The 17,853-nt window shown below is 38.7% G+C and overlaps 2 protein-coding genes across 5 annotated transcripts; both read left to right on the forward strand.

The window, feature by feature from the left end:
- Positions 1 to 6,391: 6,391 nt before the first annotated feature.
- Positions 6,392 to 17,606, forward strand: LOC122652785 (caffeoyl-CoA O-methyltransferase-like). Of its 4 annotated transcripts, none has more exons than XM_043846641.1 (5): positions 6,392 to 6,463; positions 12,842 to 12,927; positions 16,012 to 16,156; positions 16,304 to 16,435; positions 17,294 to 17,606. In XM_043846641.1, the coding sequence occupies exons 3-5, from the start codon at positions 16,019 to 16,021 to the stop codon at positions 17,591 to 17,593; spliced, it is 570 nt and encodes a 189-aa protein (XP_043702576.1). In that variant the 5' UTR covers positions 6,392 to 6,463; positions 12,842 to 12,927; positions 16,012 to 16,018; the 3' UTR covers positions 17,594 to 17,606. The 4 variants fall into 4 exon arrangements, with proteins under 4 accessions (XP_043702576.1, XP_043702573.1, XP_043702574.1 ...); XM_043846638.1 differs by lacking the exon at positions 6,392 to 6,463 and adding an exon at positions 12,619 to 12,725; XM_043846639.1 differs by lacking the exon at positions 6,392 to 6,463 and adding an exon at positions 12,628 to 12,725 and having other exon boundaries at positions 16,304 to 16,434; positions 17,299 to 17,606.
- LOC122652788 (caffeoyl-CoA O-methyltransferase-like) lies at positions 6,398 to 10,575 on the forward strand. Its single transcript, XM_043846644.1, has 6 exons — positions 6,398 to 6,463; positions 6,749 to 6,830; positions 7,279 to 7,282; positions 8,051 to 8,195; positions 9,000 to 9,131; positions 10,247 to 10,575. The coding sequence occupies exons 4-6, from the start codon at positions 8,094 to 8,096 to the stop codon at positions 10,535 to 10,537; spliced, it is 525 nt and encodes a 174-aa protein (XP_043702579.1). The 5' UTR covers positions 6,398 to 6,463; positions 6,749 to 6,830; positions 7,279 to 7,282; positions 8,051 to 8,093; the 3' UTR covers positions 10,538 to 10,575.
- Positions 17,607 to 17,853: the final 247 nt, after the last annotated feature.

Genomic DNA, 17,853 nt, shown 5'->3' on the forward strand with positions numbered 1-17,853 from the left:
CCAGGCAGCGATCTCTTTCCCATTATTTTTTAATGAGAGAAAAATAATAATTTAAAAAAATAATGGCGAGAGAACCCTAATCGATCGTGTAGTGCGGGCCAATAAGAGCATGTGCAAAAGCATTTAAGTGAATGGGATTACCACATGACAGGGTTAGCATACTTTTTTCCAAAAAAATAATGTGAGAGGGTGGAGAATACCCTGCTTGGTCAGAGAACCCTCTCCCTTTTTTATATATAAAGAAGGGAAAAGGAATGCCTAATCTAGGCATGGCTCCCACGGCTAGACACATAACTGCCTAACCGCCTTGGAAATGAATGCCTTGCCCCAAGGGATTTCTGCTTTTTCATTGGGATAAGGTGGTCATTTCCAAGACGATTAGACGGTCCAGGCGTTGGAGCCACGCCTAGAGTGCAATCGCTTAGCGGTCTATAACCCCATAAAGAATTATAGAGCCAAACCACTTGGAACTCCAAATTGGTTTGGCTTTGGTTTTGATTTTTTATTTTTTATTTTAAATAAATCTCAGTTCTATTTGGTTTCGGTCTAAATCGATTGGATTCTTAAGATCGATCAAAACCAAAAAATCTAATATTTTCATAGAAAAAAACTCTACCTGGTCATGTGGCAAGCATGGCTCCTGCGCTTAGACATAGTACTGCCCTTCCCGGCTTCTCCCATGGAAAGTATCACCTTAGTACCTTACCTCATGAAAAGGTGGAAATCCTACCCAAGTCGTTGCTTACAAATATGCTCCCGTCAACATACGCGTGTTTCGCGATAAATTTTTCACTTGATAGCTTTATCCTTATTCTTTTTTATTAAATATCATTTTTCTCGTTATTATTCATATTTTTTTCCTTATTTTATTATACTCTTTGGTACCCTTTGTATTTTTTTAATTATTATAAATACTCTCTCTCTCTCTCTCTACCCTCTCTCCCCCATTTTCCTTTTCCTTCTCAAACAACTCCTAATTTCCTTATCGAAACTAATGTCCTTCTCGAACTCTTTCCAAATGCTCTCTAAATAATTTAATTCCTTTATTCCTGCCACTCTCTCACGTCCCCTTCCTCATCTCTCCTTCTTTCTTTAGTCTCTTCCTCCCCCCAAATTCCCTTTTCCTTCTAAAACTCTTTCCAAATACTCTCTAGAAATTTAGTCCTCTTATTCCTCTCACTCTCTCACTCTCTCACTCTCTCACGTCCCCTTCCTTCTCTCTCCTTCCCTCCCTGCCCCCCAACTTTCCTTTTTCTTGTAAAATTCTTTCCAAATATTCTCTAAAAATTTAGTTCCCTTATTCCTCTCTCTCTCTCACCCCCCCCCCAACTTTTCTTTTCCTTCTCAAACTCTTTCCAAATACCCTCTAAAAATTTAGTGCCGCTTGATAACTTTAATGTTGTTTCTATTCTAGTTATGTGCTGAGAAACAGCAGAACAATTTTTTTCTTTTTTGTGCTGAGAAACCGTTTTTGACCCGCTTGGTAAACTTGTTCTGGAAAACGTTTTTCTTTCTTCACTTTTTCCTCTTCTTCTTCTCTTGGTTATGGGTCTTGTCTGCAATTGCAACCTGCTTTTAAATCTTTATCAATGGATCATACCTTCTGTGTGTGTTTGCTTGGCGAGTCGCTGACTTGGCCGACTTGTATTTTTTCCCTTCTCCTCTTGGTACGATTCCCTTCCTCCTTTCAATTTCTTTCCTTTTTTATTTTTTCCTTACCCATGCATCCCTGTTTTGTTCTGTTCAGTCCCAGCTTGATCTGGTTCCACAAGAGAGACACTGATCCTTCTCAATTATTCATCTTTCCATCCCAAATTCTAGGGTCTGAATAGATTCTCTTATGCGACCCTAGCCCTTGTTTCTTACACCCTAAATCCAACTCTGCTGTCATATATCAAACTGAAATCAAATCTGATCTCTATTCTCCCACCAGGTATGATTTCAATGGCTTGGCTTTATTTCTGGCTTGATCTTTTGGGTGAATAAATACTCTGTACTTAAGAGGGTAGTACATTCGGATACCTACCCTGAAATTTCCCTTCGATTGGGCTTTCAGTGAGGGAGGTCTTCCCGTTTCTAGTAATGGGGAAAGCATATCGAACCGGTGATTTTGTTGAAGTTTGTAGCAACAATGAAAGGTTCCTGGGTTCCTACTTCGCCGCGAAGGTTCTCAAGTGGGAAACCCTAATAACCACGGCTTTCAGTTCACTCCAATGGATGAACACAGAAACCGTGGTTCTTAGGGTTTCTGTGAACCAAATCGCGCACAGAGAGTGAGCGACAGAAAGAGAGAGCGAGGAAGAGATAGAGTGAGAGAAAGAAAGGGATAGAGTACGAGGTTGATCTTACCTCCAAGATGAGTTGCAGGTTGCACAAGGTTTCAATGGCTAGAGGCGTGAGAAGTGAGAGAGAGGTTAGAGACGTTGAGAGGTGAGAGAGAGGTTAGAGGCGTGAGCAGTTTATCGGGCACAACTTTTAATTTTCAGCACAGAACAACAAAACATGTCCAACATGTTCTATCAAAAGTCTTTCAAAGAGCATAAATTTTGATTTATGTTTCCAAAAACACTTCGTTATCAAGCGGTTTTTTGGTGTTTTCCCGTTTCTTGGAACGGAAAAACACCAAAAACTATTTCTTGTAAAGTTATCAAGCGGGCTCTTAGTTCCCTTGTTCCTCTCACTTATCTCTCCTCCCTCTTCCCCCCCCCCCCCCCAACTTTCCTTTTTCTTCTCAAACTCTTTCCAAATACTCTCTAAAAATTTAGTTCCCTTGTTCCTCTCACTTATCTCTCCTCCCTCTCCCCCCCCCCCAACTTTCCTTTTTCTTCTCAAACTCTTTCCAAATACTCTCTAAAAATTTAGGTTCATTTTTTCTCTCACTCTCTCACGTCTCCTTCTTTATCTCTCCTTTCCTTTTCCTTCTGATGCCATATTCGAAGGAGGAACAAGCCTGTTAAATTGGTTCAGTTTTGATTGATGTATTTAGGCTTCATTACTCTGAAATTTGGTGAAGAAAGCATGGAGAGGATTTTGTTATCCGTCCTAGAAGCAAGCTAGGCCTGAAGTCAAGCAATGTTTATGACAATGAAGTTTGTTGTGGATTCCTTATGGCTTCAAAATATGTTAATATTCAACTTGCTATCGGACGAGGCTTTTACATAGTGTAAGTAGAACAAACTCACAGTAGGCATAAAAATATGCGGTAAATTTTTCACTTGACATCTTTATCCTTATTCTTTTTATTTAAATATTATTTTTCCTCATTATCATTCATGTCATTTCTTCTTAATTTTTTAAAATCTTTGGTACCCTTTGTATTATTTTAGTAATTAAATACTATCTAAAAACTCACTATGTATCATAGTTAGTAAGTTCGCATATTAATTGTCGTATCCGACCGTATGAATCAATAATCCGACTCTTACCTTATTCTCTAAGGTAGTATAATTTTATTCAGAAACACTATATTAATTTTCGTATTAATTACGTATTAATACATATTTATGAGTTTTAATTAAACAAAATAAAAAACTAAAACCTAAAACCTAAAACCTAAAAGCCAGTGAGAAAACGAAAAATTATCCTCTCCAATTCCCTATAGCTCGACAGTGCTAGTGTGGATGTTCGACACGTGGCAGCTCAGACATCCAACAGTTAAAGCTCATTGACTATGTTGAGCTTAGACTGTTGGATGTTCGAGCTGCCACATGTCGGGCATCCACACTAGCACTGTTGCACTGCCAAGCTATAGGGAATTGGATAGGATAATAATCCGTGTGAAAACCCCCAAACCTGATACCCGGAGACTCTCGTTCAGGTTTCGTTTTTTAAAATCGTACCTATTGAAAAAATTATAAAAACCTAAGGGGGAAGTTTTCATACACGGCTGGGTAAGCATGCATGGTCATGTCCCCTCTCACAAAGAGTTGAAAAAGTCATAAACCCCCACCCATTAATTAATGCCTTGAAACTCCCACCCTCTCACATACATGGCTTACACAACCGTGTATGAAAACTTTCCCCAAAACGTAATAAAACTATTTAAATCAAAGCCATTTTAGTAATTGATTTAGGTTTCGCTTTTTAAAACCGTTTAGTTGAACGGTTTGGTTTTGATTTCTACCCCTAAACATGTTAAACCAAACCTAATCGAATCGTTTAACACCCTTAAGATTTACCGTCAGGGTAGAATTAAGAATTGGATCAGTGAATCAGCCAAATCAATCGTAACTAATCCTGATTCCAACGGATTCGATAAGATTCACACCAAAAAACTAGGGGTGCACATTTGGCCCTGTCAGCCCGAACCCACCTTAAGCCCGAACAGGGCTTGGGTTGAGATACCTGATCTTAAGGGCAGGTCAAGGCTAGAAATTTTTTACCCTGAGTCAGGGTTGGGTCGGGCCAAGGTTGAGGCCTCGGGTTGAGCCCGCCTAGCCCAGCCTGACCCTGTTTTAAGTTATACTATAAAATATGGGAAAAATATCTTTACTTGGTGGTGCTTCCTATGCCCTCTCACAGGGCACCATGAGATGACACCTTTGCCCCCTGGGTAGATACCCAGGCGTGCTCACCTATTGGCCTAGACACTTGCATAGAGACCATGCAACCAAGTAGAGATCTCTTGCCCAGGGCATCGTGCTCACCTATCTTCTCACTTATCACCGTACTTTTAAGTGTTTATGAAGGCAGGAGAGATTAGAATTTAGTCGCAAAAAAATCAGTTTGTTCCTTGATTTTTACTAGGATAACCCTGTACTTTTACAGATCAACCATATTAAAACACGTATTAAACACATATAATATCATTGTCGTACACGTTTTATTGCGCCAGCTTTTTTGAAACCTTACTAATTACTATTGCCATATGGGCCGATTATTTGTCATATATATTCGTTCCCGTATTATTGTCATACCCTTACTAACTATGCTTTGTATCTCTCTATCCTCTCTCCTCACTTTCCTTTTCCTTCTCAAACTCCTTCTTAATACTCTCTAAAAAATTTATTCCTTTATTCCTTTCATTCTTGGTCGTCTCCTTCCTCATCTCTCTTTTCCTGGATCATTATCTGCTCCATTTCCCTGTCCGGTCCATTTCCCCAAGTTCCTTTAATAGGTGGGGCAAAAATGACCACCCTACCCCTTGCCCAAACACACTGCCCGGGTGGTGTCCACCCCCTATCAGAGGGACTTGTGGAAACGGACCGGGTAGGAAATGGAGCAGATAATTTTCCCTCCTTTCTCTACTATCGCCCTCCCCCAACTTTCCTTTTCCTTCTAAAACTCTTTCCAAATACTCTATAAATTTATTCCTCTCACGTCCCCTTCCTTCTCTCTCCTTCCCTCCCCCCCCCCCCCAACTTTCCTTTTCCTTGTGATTCAATATTCAAAGGAGGAACAAGTCTGCGCGCTAAATTGATTCAGTTTTGATTGATGTATTTAGGCTTCATTAGTTTGAAATTGGGTGAGGAAAGCATGGAGAGGATTCCATTATCTGTCCTTGAAGCAAGCCAGGCCAGAGGTCAATCAGTGTTTATGACAATGAAGTTTGTAGTTTTACTCACGATGTGCTTCTTGGGATTTCATATGGCTTCAAAATTTGTTAATATCCTACCTGCTAGCGGACGGAGGCTTCTACAACTTGTAAACAGAACAAACTCAGAGTAGGTATAAAACTTCATTCTCATCTTCTGTTCTTTTTCGAAGGTCGAAGAAAGAGATTGAGAAGGAGAAAAAAGCATAAATGGGAAATAGAAGCACTATTGCGGGAGATTTTGATGCCATGAATTTTCTTGTTATAGAGGGCCAGAGATATATATGCGAAGAGAGAACTTCAACACATAAAACAAACAAAAAGGATCAAATGTTCTCTTTGCCGTGGGCATAGGGTGTGCCCAGACACATGGGGTGGGTAAAATAGCCACCCCGCCCCCTAAATGACCAGCTCATGCGTCAGGGTGCAGCCTGCGCTGCGGCACAGAGAACATCACCTCAAAAATATATTACGATACTTTTGTAACTTACCTCACAGTGACCAATAAGCTTTTCTCATAAGAATGGCTCTCGTGGGTTCCCAATAATTAATTCTGAATTAGGTAAAGAAAAAAACAGAAAGAAAGAAAGAAGCCAATACTGTCTTTCTAATCCATGTGATCAGACAAATATAAGAACCAGGAATATTTCTTTTCTTTCTTCTTCTTCTTCTTCTACTCCAAGCTGTCAATCTCATCTTTCAAGGATTTTTGTATAATTTTGTGTGTACTCCGATGATGGGAATATGAACAAAATATTTGTATAGATATTAGAAAAAAAAGGTGAGTACAGCTGTGAACAATTGAAGATACCAAACCCAAATGAACTATAAATAAGATCTAAGAGATGGTTGTTTCCACTGCGTTTTCAACCATGGGACACCCAGACGCTGTTCAAGTGCACCATCCTCCAAAGTGAAGCCCTTCAACAGGTATCTATCTTTTTCTCTCTTTCTCTGATTTGCTGTTTTGGATCCAGATCTTTTACGGTGCGCTGCACGTAGCCTGACAGCCCAGACACTGAGGTGCATGCATTGATCGCCTTACCCCTGCCCGAACGCCTTACCTGAATAGAGATAAGGCGGTCATTGCACGCACCTCAGTTTCTGGGCCGCTCAGGCCGTTATGAGCAGCGTGCGGTAGAGGATCTGAATTGTACTGTTTTGGTCATCTACTGTAATAATGGCGGGCATCATCTTTTTCTCTTTTGTTTGCAGTATATCTTAGAGACTAGTGCTTACCCAAGAGAGCATGAGCAGCTCAAGGAGATCAGAGAAGTCACCATTCAGAAATATGGCTTACCACATGGCTTTTGGTAAGTCCCCTAACCTAAAACTTGTGAATTAGTGAGCTTTATACCTTGGTATCAGCTCATGTAAACTTTACTTGATGGATCTAACACAGATAGTGTGGCCCGAATAATGCAAAGGGCTTAGGTCAGCTTATTGGTTTGGCAAAAGCTTCATCCTCCCATGCCTAATAGTAGCATAACTTTTTGTATTTAAGATTTGTAATGAGAAATCATTTATGAGTAAATTACAGGTAATAAGTAATAATTGTTTGGTTACTAATTAATAGATGTAATAGATTACAGAATGAGAAATAGGTTTGGCATACCAATGTACAAAATATATTTTATAATCCTCCAATGTTAGTATCAACTCTCAAGTGATTGTGAATGGATCCAGGGATGTAAATGGATGGTTGAAAATTCATATTTGATTTGTGTTTATATTCGTTTGGGGGAATCTGTATTCGAAAAATTGGTTTTCAAAAACTATTTGAATCCATTCGAAAGCTAATCGGATGCGGATACAGATTTTTCAATTTCAGATTGTGATATTATTTGATCCAATTAGGTCTGACTAGAATAAATATGATAAAATAATAATTTCTATAAATAATATTTTATATATAATACTAAAATAAGCTTATCAACTCATGGTATATTACAAGTAAATAAAAAATAAATTAAATGAAAAAAGATTCATGAGGACACCTATGTAATTTCATACATGCCAGTTCAACGTCAACTCTAGAGGGGTAGTGGATTCAATCCTTCACCTTCTTGTCTTCTCGATTTTTGTCTTCTCTAGTTCTTCTTTGCTCAACACAAACAGCAAGACTGCAGTACCGCTATCTCCATGCCCACAACTTCACTCTCCAATCTCAACTAAGGATGTAAATGGATTGTCGAAGTATGTATTTGATTCATGTTCATATTTATTTTGGGGAATCCATATTCAAAAAATCGGTTTCAAGAAACTATCTGAATCCATTTGAAAGCTACTTGAATGCGGATACAAATACAGATAGTGCTATATACTAGTTGAATTTGATCCATTTACATACCCTAAATGAAACTACCACACTCATCTATGCATGATTTTGTATGATGGGCTCATTTTAGAGATAAGTAACCCATCGGACTCAGTAAAAAAAAATTGGTTTAATAGCGCTAGTAATTACTTAATTATTATACAAAAGCTCACAGAGATGACTAGCTATAAGTATTGCAGGAGTGTCAAGCTAGTTCCCGTTGATGAAGGGCAGTTCTTGTCCATGCTTTTGAAGATCATAAATGCCAAGAAGACATTGGAGCTTGGAGTTTTCACCGGTTATTCTCTCCTCACCACTGCTCTCGCATTGCAAAATGATGGTAAGGTAAGTGATCAAAGTATGGTTACAATTTACAAAGGCTTTCCTCTAATTTCAAATTTCATTTAAGGGATAATGAACACCCCATCCGGTTGCACAGCTCACGTCGTCCCTGCATCCAGACACATGGGTGTATGAAATGACCGCCGCATCTCCTGAAAAAACGGGGACTTGTGTGCTGCCGGATTGGGTGGCGTTCTTTCTCCCTTCATTTAAACCCCCTTTATTTCCTTCTACTATATAACTAGTAAGGATTGATACCTCTCTACCAAAAAAAATAAAAAAAAGGATAGATAACTCAGCTTTTATCCTAAGAGAGTGAGAATCAATTATGCAGCCCAAGCCCAGCCCATTTAATATTTGGGCTGAAAAATGCAAGGGCTAGTTGGTCGTCTTTCAATGAGGTTGGTGGGTTCTTTGGAAAAGAAAACAAAAAAATGAAAATGAAAAAAAGGGAGACTGGGTTGGTTCAGGCCTAGGTAATCCGGTTGAAAAATGTGTTAAACCCAATCTGGGAGAAAGAACACCACCCGCAGCGCAGCATGTGTTTGCGCTTAGACACAGCCGCGTGTAAAATAACTGACGTACCCCCGGAGAGGCAGAAATGACAAGGGGTGCACTGGTCATTTTGATTACGACTATGTCTGGGCACAGACAAACGCCATGCTGCGCGACCGGATGGCATTCCTTTTCCCTAAAAGTTTATAGTAATGGACTGGTTCTGGGATTAGCCAAGAACATCTCAACCTAGAACCAAGGGAGAAATAGTTAGGAATAATGCTAATATCATGATCTTATATTCCTTGGCAGATAACAGCAATTGATACAGATAGAGATGCTTATGAGACCGGTTTGCCACTCATACGAAACGCTGGTGTGGAGCACAAAATCAACTTTATCAATTCGAATGCTCTATCTGTTTTAGATGAGATGCTGACCAAAGTAAGAACTATTGTTGATACATGCCCTTCAACTCCTGTGAATTTAAGCCACTTTCAATATGGTTTGTTCTGTGGTCCATTGAATTACTTGGAATTGGTCCCCAAAGGACCTGCCTTGTTTTGGCATTTAAACAAACCTTATGCTAACCTAGGGCTTCATTTGGTTTCCCTTGATTCATGGACAGGATAGGTCCTTTAGACACACATTCAATATGGTTCCCTTAGAATGAATGGACAGGTTGAACCAAAATAGGATTAATCCAAGGGTGGCAATTTCTAGACCGGATGCTTGAACCTAATCCATTTTAACTAATAACTAGTTGTTATAAGTAGGGTGAAACAAGGCCAGGTTGGGCCGGATTTTTTAAAACGCTAGCCCAACCCTGAATCCTCTTAGTTCAACCCAAGCCCAACCCTAAATCCTCTTAGCTCAACCCAAGCCCAGCCCGAACCTGATTTTTGCCAAGGGCTGGATTGGTCCAAACTTGCTCTACTTTTTTGCCATTTACGTCATCATCTGATGCATTAAAAAAATGAGACACATGTGATTGGGTATTGGTTTGTTTCATACTCAATTGACTATTAGACTTTTTTTGGGTTAAAAAACTTAGCCCAATCTTAAAATTGTAAATATTTACGTTCAATAGATAAATTAGTTTATTTTTTTGATAAACAAATAGATAATTAGATACTACAAAAATTACAAAATGTAAACAATAAATTCTAAAGCATAACCTAACACAGGGCCTGGCTAGGCTGGGCTTAGCCCGAGGCCTCAACCCTGACCCAGTCAGACCCTAACCCAGGGTCTGAAAATTTCAACCCCAACCCACCCTCAGGGTTGAAAAATTCAGCCCAGGCCCTATTCGGGCTCAGGTTAACAGGGCCAAACTTACACCCCTAGTTATAAGGCTTGTCCTCTTAGTTGATTGTTAAATGGTCTTGGGCTTGGGCTTAGGCATGGACCCCAGGCCTGATCTATCTAGTGCTCTTAACAAATAGAAAAGGCCTCAAATTGTTTGGGCCTTGCCATTTTAAGTATCTCGCAGGGCCCAATAACATTCTTCTAAAGGCTTTCTCCATCTACATGTTGTAACTGTGCAGGTCGGTGGTGAGCATGATGGAATGGAGTTGTTTGACTTTGCATTTGTGGATGCTCATAAGCCTAATTACATTCATTATCATGAGCGATTAATGAAGCTTGTAAAGATTGGAGGAATTATTGCATACGATAACACACTATGGCATGGATCAGTCGCTGTTGATGAAGAAGAGGTCCCTGAGATTTTTGGGGATGGAAGAAGAGCTATCATGGATTTCAATACCTACTTGGCCTCTGATCTTCGTATAGAAATTTCACAAATTTCTATTGGTGATGGCGTTACCTTGTGTAGACGCATTCGTTAAATGTTTAAATTAAATGCAATTTGTTGTTAGAGATGAACATCATATACCCAGAGAATATTTGATATCTAAGACACTGAGTTTCTTGATTTATGAAGATCTATCGTTTCTACAAAAATAACAGAAGGTCTACAGCCAAACTCAAAGTGTTTGTTTTGTTCGGCTCATTTAGGCAAATAAAAACTCTATTTAAGTCATCAGAAAAAGAATACAAACTGTTTTAATTTATACATTGTAGCAGAACAATTCTATACATCTAAATTCCCATAATAGATTTTTTTTAGGGGTTGAAAAATTTTTCATTTTTACAAAAAAAAAAAAAAAAAAAGAATGCATCCAAGGCTTCTATTAAACGGGAAAAATTAGACCAAATGATAAGGATGGAAAAATAAATGCCCATAGAAAAAGACCCAATATATCAAAACTTATTTTTGAGAGGACACTTTTTCTTCACCCATGATGAGGTGCAAGAGTTATAATTTGCTCCTCCCCCCCCCCCCCAAATTGGGATTAAAATCCTTTTCAATTTTCGACATGTGCATTGTGGTGCAGTTCGGGAGTGGGATGTCGTCATTTGGCAGGCGTAACATATAACGGTCTGAGCTCAATTCAGTAGAAAAAAATTTGTTGTTACAAGGCTAGAAGCCAAGGAAATGGAATAATTCACTTCCCCTTTGGGTCCATAAATAACCTCCTAAATTTTTGTATTTTTTAAAATACCCTTTAAGATTCCATGTCCTTGTCTGTTAGCCTTGTGCCAAGAACATCCCTGCTATAAGTGTTACAGCAAAATTTAATCCCAATTCAATTAGTTTTTTTTTTTTTTTCTTTTAGGTAAACTATTGGATATCGCACCTGTGGTGATATCTCACCCCCTAACTGTACCACACTGCACATGTCAGGAGTCAAATTCTTGACTTACGGAGGAGGCTTCTCAAACTTAAAAGACGTATGATGCCATCACGAGTGTAAATGTTTAATGTGTCTTGGGCAATACGTAATTTTATTTTTGTCCTTTCATAAGTCGTAACACAATTTTCCCATTTTTTTATAAATATATTACATGCAAATATGCAATCATGCCTTTGTCATGGTGAGTATTTTAGTGAATTAAAAATAAAGACGATACTTATTGTAACCTACCCCAGTGACAACCACCAGCTTGCTTTTCTCATACAAATGGCTCACGTGGCTCTCTTAGCTTCTCAATAATCAATAATTGTGAAATTAACCATCCCCTATCTCAATCGTTATCCTTTACTGTTACAGTACGGTGCTGTAACGTATCGTATGGTACTACAAAGGTCATATGGCATAGCGGGTCTCATATAGTGCACATGGCCTCTGTAGCCACCACATGATGCGTTACAGTACCGTACTGCAACAAGAGAGGATAAAAACTGCCCCCTATCCCCCTATTAAAGTTTTTCAATTTTCAAAAAAAAAAATAAATAAAATAAAAGAAGCCAATGCTTGCGGACATTGGCACATGGAGGCATTAGGTGTGTCATACTTTTTTTCACCATCAGATGAGCTGATGAGGTGTCAAACTTATAATTAGTATACCTTTTGTATAGTTTCTAATTTGTATAACATTAATAGGGGCATATGATAGAGGCCATGTGATCAGACAAGTATAAGAATAGAGAGGTAATTATCTGTCTAAGAGTGCGGTTTAGCATTTTCATGTGTCTATATGTCTCCTCTTCAAAGTCACCTCCTCTTCAAAGTCAAGGAATAGAAATGTATTTTCATACGAAGAGAAAAGAGATAAACATATAGGAATGTTGGCGTGGGCCATATGGATGGTTGGAAACCCGTTCTTGTACAAGAATGGGAAGGTGAATGGGAACCTGCCTCGCTTTCTGCTCGGGAGTATGGTGTTACGCCAGCTCCCATGTGTTTTTTTTGTCTCTTTTTCCCAAATGTCAAAACATGGAGACAGATGTGTCTTGGGAGGAGAGAAAAAGATATAGATATAAGAAAAAAAAAAAAAAAAGAATACAGCTGTCTCACTGTTTGAACTTTGAGGCAGTAAGCTAAACTAAATCAGAGTATATGTATTACCTTCTTCTCCATCATTCAGATTTTCTTCAACTCAAAATAGAGGGTTTCCACTGGGTTTTCAACCATGGAAAACACAGACGTTCATCGTAAGTGCACCATCCTTCAAAGTGAAGCCCTTCAAGAGGTATCTCTCTCTCTCTCTCTCTCTCTCTCTCTCTCTCTCTCTCTCTGACTTGCTGTTTTGGTCATCTACTGTAATAATGGTGGGAATGCATCACCGGTTTTTACTTTTGTTTGCAGTACATCTTAGAGACTAGTGCTTACCCAAGAGAGCATGAGCAGCTCAAGGAGATCAGAGAGGTCACCATTCAGAAATATGGCTTTCGGTAAGTCACTTATAACCTAAAACTTTTGCGACTTAATTATGAGCTTCTCTACCTTGGTGTCAGCTCCAGTAAACTTTACTTGATGAATCCAACACGAGTCCTAATCCTCTACTTCTGCTTGCCGGGTACTGTGGTTCCGGCAGGGGTAAGGCGATATTTTTCACTTTACTTGTGTGTGGGCGCACACAACAATACTGGACTGGTGGAAATAGAGGATTTCGATTCATCCAACAGCAATCAACAATATCAAAAAGGTACAGCAACGAAGTATAGAGGATCAAAATGTAATCCAGACTTGATTTGCACAGAGAGCTTATTTGTTCGGTTCGGTGTGGACCGAATATTGCTAAGGGATTAGGTCCATGGTTCGTAATCTCGGTTATGAGTTATGACCAATCCTGCTCGGTATTAATGGATCGATCCGATCAAATCTTGGGATTGAATCGGTCGTATCAATCATAATGATTCTAAAATGGATCGTAATCTTGGGATCGGATCGGTATTTTCGATTTATTTTGATGTTTTATAAGTCTCTAATATATTTTTATCAATACTAGCCGATACGGGAACAAATTCAACAAAATCCTAATTTTTGTCAATTTAAATGATATAGATCGATTTTGATCGATCTTGATATTACAAACACATAGACGTTAGTCACATATCATTAAAAACAAAAAAGGGCAAAAAAAATGCTAACCGGTTGCATGGTTTGTGGGCTTAGACCCTAGACACAAGAGCATGCGAAAAGACGACTCAATCCCTCATAATACAAAATCTCATCCAAACTAATGAATGTGTGTGCACTCTCATTGGCCCTGTACTAGTGTAGGGGTTACTATAAAATGAGAAATAGGTTTGGTATACCAATGTGTAGAGTATATTTTATAATCCTCTTGTGTCGTTTTCAAGCGGACCTTTATCTGCTCCATTTATTGGGCAGGTCCATTTCCCCAAGTTCCTCTAATAGAGAGGGGGGGCAGAAATGAACAGCCAACCCTTGCCCGGATGGGGTCCACCCCCTCTATTAGAGGAACGTGGGGAAATGGAACGGGCAGGAAATGGAGCAGATAAAAATACCATGTGAATGCATCGACAAACTGAAATGGCATGGACCGAATCGAACCAATGTCTTATTGGACATGTTTCAAATTGGGGTATTACAACCCCGAAACGAAACCGAAAGAACCCGACAACAAAATCGACTCAAAACTTGATCTGAAACCTAAGCCAAACCGATCTACCCCAATAAGAAATTGATAATAACCCAAAACCCACTAAAAAAGTAGTTTTTACCCACTAAAAAAATAGTTTTTCCATAGTTTTGTATAAATATGTATGTTAAACCGAACCCAAATCGGTCTGAAATTGAAACCGACCTCGATAACAAATCGATACAATCCGAACCCAAACCAAACCCGAAACCGAACTTTCCTTAGTGGTTTGGTTTCGGATTCATCATTCCCACACCGAAATCAACTCAACAAAACCGAAAACGGCCCGAACAGACCGATTGACACCTTTGGAACTAGGGATGTAAACGGAGAGTCAAAAATTCTTAATTGATTCGTTTGCATATCCGTTTAGGGGAATACGTATTTGAAAACTTGGTTTCCAAAAACTATCCGAATCCATTCAAAAGGTAAACAGATGTGGATAAAACAATAAAAATCAAATATTTCATTTTCAGGCTGGATATTATCTGATCCGTTTAGGCCCGACTAGAAAATTATGATAAAACAATAGTTTTATGAGTAATATTTTATAATACTAAAATAATTAAAAAAGAAATTAAATGAAAAAAAAAAAAGAAGAGATTCATAAGGACATCTATGTAGTTTCATAGATGACACTTCAACATTCAACCCTTTACCTTCTTGTTTTTTTTTATTTTTATTTTTATTTTTGGGTTCTCCTCTAGTTCTCTACTGCTCAACGCAAACAGTGACACTACAATGCCGCTCTCTCCAAACCCAATCTTCACTCTCCAATCTCCACTAGGGATGTAAATTGATAATTGAGAATACATTCTACTCATGTTTGTATCCGTTTAGGGAATCACTATTTGGAAAATCGGTTTCAAGAAACTAAACTATTTGAATCCATTCGTAAGCTAATTGAATACGTATATGGATAGTGTTATATTCTATTCAAATTTGATCCATTTACAAACCCAAAATGAAGTGGCACACTCACTTTTCGAGATATTTTTTCTTAATGTCACTATCACTACCTTTTTCATCATCTTCACTTAAAGACTCCTCAGTTCTTGCATAAGACAACCGTCATTCTTTTCTTCTACTCCATTGACGTTTGAATGCACTTTTCCAAGTTCTCTTGTTTGATATCTTCATAGTATTATGGACCGTATGGAATTATATAAGCTTTTCACATTCACATACAATGTTAATGATCCCAATATTATCATCCAAGTTGTTTCATCATCAAAATTCAAAACATAGAGGTATGGATCCTCTAATCAACAATCATACATTGTGATAATTAGGCTGCCATAGTGCCATTGGTAGGGAAAAGAGCATTAATGTCTATATATTGGAAAAAAGCAGATATATACGTGTTAAGCATAATATAGTGAGTTGGGGTGCAAGTTTGGCCCTGTTGGCCCGAGTCCACCCTGAGCTCGAACAAAGCCTGGGCTGGCATACCCTGGCCTTGAGGACGGATTAGAGTTAGGAATTTCTGGCCCTAAATCAGGGCCAGGGTTGAGGCCTCAGGTTGAGCCCAGTCCAATCCTATCTTCGGCAGATTTTATGTAGTTTCACGCATAATAATAGATATAATAGTTCTTTATTTAAGGTTAATCAAACCCTAATAGATCTAGCATGTCTCTACAAATTGGACCACATAATTAACCACCAAACGGCCATCTCTGGTCAACATTAGTTCGCCTAACCAGGTTTCTGATCTGGCAAGCAAAAACAATGAATTTTGCTCAAAAAGATCAAGTCATTTAAGATATAAGTAACCCATCCGACTCAGTAAAAAAAATTGGTTTAATTCCCCTAGTAAGTACTTAATTATGATACAAAAGCTTACAGAGAAGACTATCTATAAATATTGCAGGAGTACCATGCTAGTTCCCGCTGACGAAGGGCAGTTCTTATCCATGCTTTTGAAGATTATAAATCCCAAGAAGACATTAGAGCTCGGAGTTTTCACCGGTTATTCTCTCCTGGCCACTGCTCTTGCATTGCCAGATGATGGTAAGGTAGGTCGTAATTAATGTATGCAGTCTTACCCCTATATTCGCAAAGATGCTATTTTCGTGACCACTTGGCCACAATGGAGCAACCTTTACCGTTGCATCCAGATTTGAAATAATGCTAATATCAGGGGATCTTATATATCATGGCAGATAACAGCAATTGATACAGATAGAGAAGCCTATGAGACCGGTTTGCCACTCATAAGAAAGGCTGGTGTGGAGCACAAAATCAACTTTATCAATTCGAATGCTACATCAGTTTTAGATGAAATGCTGACCAAAGTAAGAACTATTGTTGATACATGCCCTTCCTTTGAATTTAAGCAACTTTCAATATTGTTTATTCTGTGAACCATTTAATTATTTGGCCTAGGTGGTTAAACCATTGAAGTTAATGGACTCAACTTATACAAACTTACTAGTCTAGGGAAGTGATACTAAGGGGACTATACCTTGGAATGGGTCCCCAAAGGACCTGCCTTCATTTTGTTTCCCCTTGATTCATGGACAGGATGGGTCCTTTAAAGGCACATTCAAGAGGGTTCCCTTAGAATTAGGGATGTAAACGGATCAAATTCGGCTCGGACAGTGCAATATCCGCATCCGCATCCGATTAGCTTTCGGACGGATTCGGATAGTGCTAAATGGATATGGACACGGATACGGATAGGATATTTTATCCATTTACATGCAAATATAGCTTTTCGGATAGCAATAGTTTATCCGTATCCGCATCCGTTTAGCTTTCGCACAGATTTGGATAGTGCTAAACGGATACGGACACGGATTCGAAAACGGATTTCGGCTATTCATTTACACCCCTACTTAGAATGAATGGACCGGTTGAACAAGAATAGTATTAATTATCCAAGGGTGGCAATTTTCAGCATGGATGCCTGAACCTAATCCATTTAACTAATAATAAGTTGTTATCAGGTTTGGCTTCTTAGTTGATTGTTAAATGGGCTTGGGCTTGGGATTGGGCTTAGGCGTGGACCCCAGGCCTGATTAGTTAGTGCACCCTTTTCATTTCAAGCCCCAACCGCCGAATTGCCAAATTAATATTGGTTTAAGACAATGCTAGCTAGCTGGTCGCATGTGACGTGTGGTTCTATGTCTAGACATATTGTAATTATGCAGGGTGGTGGTGAGCATGGAATGGAGTTGTTCGACTTTGCATTTGTGGATGCTGATAAGCCTAATTACATTCATTATCATGAGAGATTAATGAAGCTGGTAAAGATTGGAGGAGTTATTGCCTACGATAACACACTATGGCATGGATCAGTCGCTGTTGATGAGGAAGAGGCCCCTGAGATTTTTAGGGATGGCAGAAGGGCAATCATGGATTTAAATACCTACTTGGCTTCTGATCTTCGTATAGAAATGTCACAAATTTCTATCGGTGATGGCATTACCTTGTGTAGACGCATTCGTTAGATGTTTAAATTAAATGCAATTTGTTGTTAGAGATGAACATCATACACCCAGAGACTATTTTTTATGTTTAAGATAGTGAGTTTCTTGATTTATGAAGACCTATCGTTTTTACAAAAAATAACAGAAGGTCCACAGCCAAACTCAAAGTAATTGTTTTGTTCAGCTCATTTAGGCAAATAAAAACTCTATTTAAGTCATGAGAAAAAGAATACAAACAGTTTCAATTTATATATTGTAGTAGAACAATTCTATACATCCTA

Source organism: Telopea speciosissima, chromosome 2, assembly GCF_018873765.1.
Source record: "Telopea speciosissima isolate NSW1024214 ecotype Mountain lineage chromosome 2, Tspe_v1, whole genome shotgun sequence".
NCBI lineage: Eukaryota > Viridiplantae > Streptophyta > Magnoliopsida > Proteales > Proteaceae > Telopea > Telopea speciosissima.

Bases quoted from the DNA above. Each gene is read 5' to 3' on its own strand.
- LOC122652788 (XM_043846644.1), top strand. From the start codon at position 8,094: ATGCTTTTGAAGATCATAAATGCCAAGAAGACATTGGAGCTTGGAGTT. The intron at 8,196-8,999 runs GTAAGTGATCAA...ATTCCTTGGCAG, and splicing joins CATTGCAAAATGATGGTAAG to ATAACAGCAATTGATACAGA. The intron at 9,132-10,246 runs GTAAGAACTATT...GTCGGTGGTGAG, and splicing joins TAGATGAGATGCTGACCAAA to CATGATGGAATGGAGTTGTT.
- LOC122652785 (XM_043846638.1), top strand. From the start codon at position 12,666: ATGGAAAACACAGACGTTCATCGTAAGTGCACCATCCTTCAAAGTGAA. The intron at 12,928-16,011 runs GTAAGTCACTTA...TAAATATTGCAG, and splicing joins ATTCAGAAATATGGCTTTCG to GAGTACCATGCTAGTTCCCG. The intron at 16,436-17,293 runs GTAAGAACTATT...GTAATTATGCAG, and splicing joins TAGATGAAATGCTGACCAAA to GGTGGTGGTGAGCATGGAAT.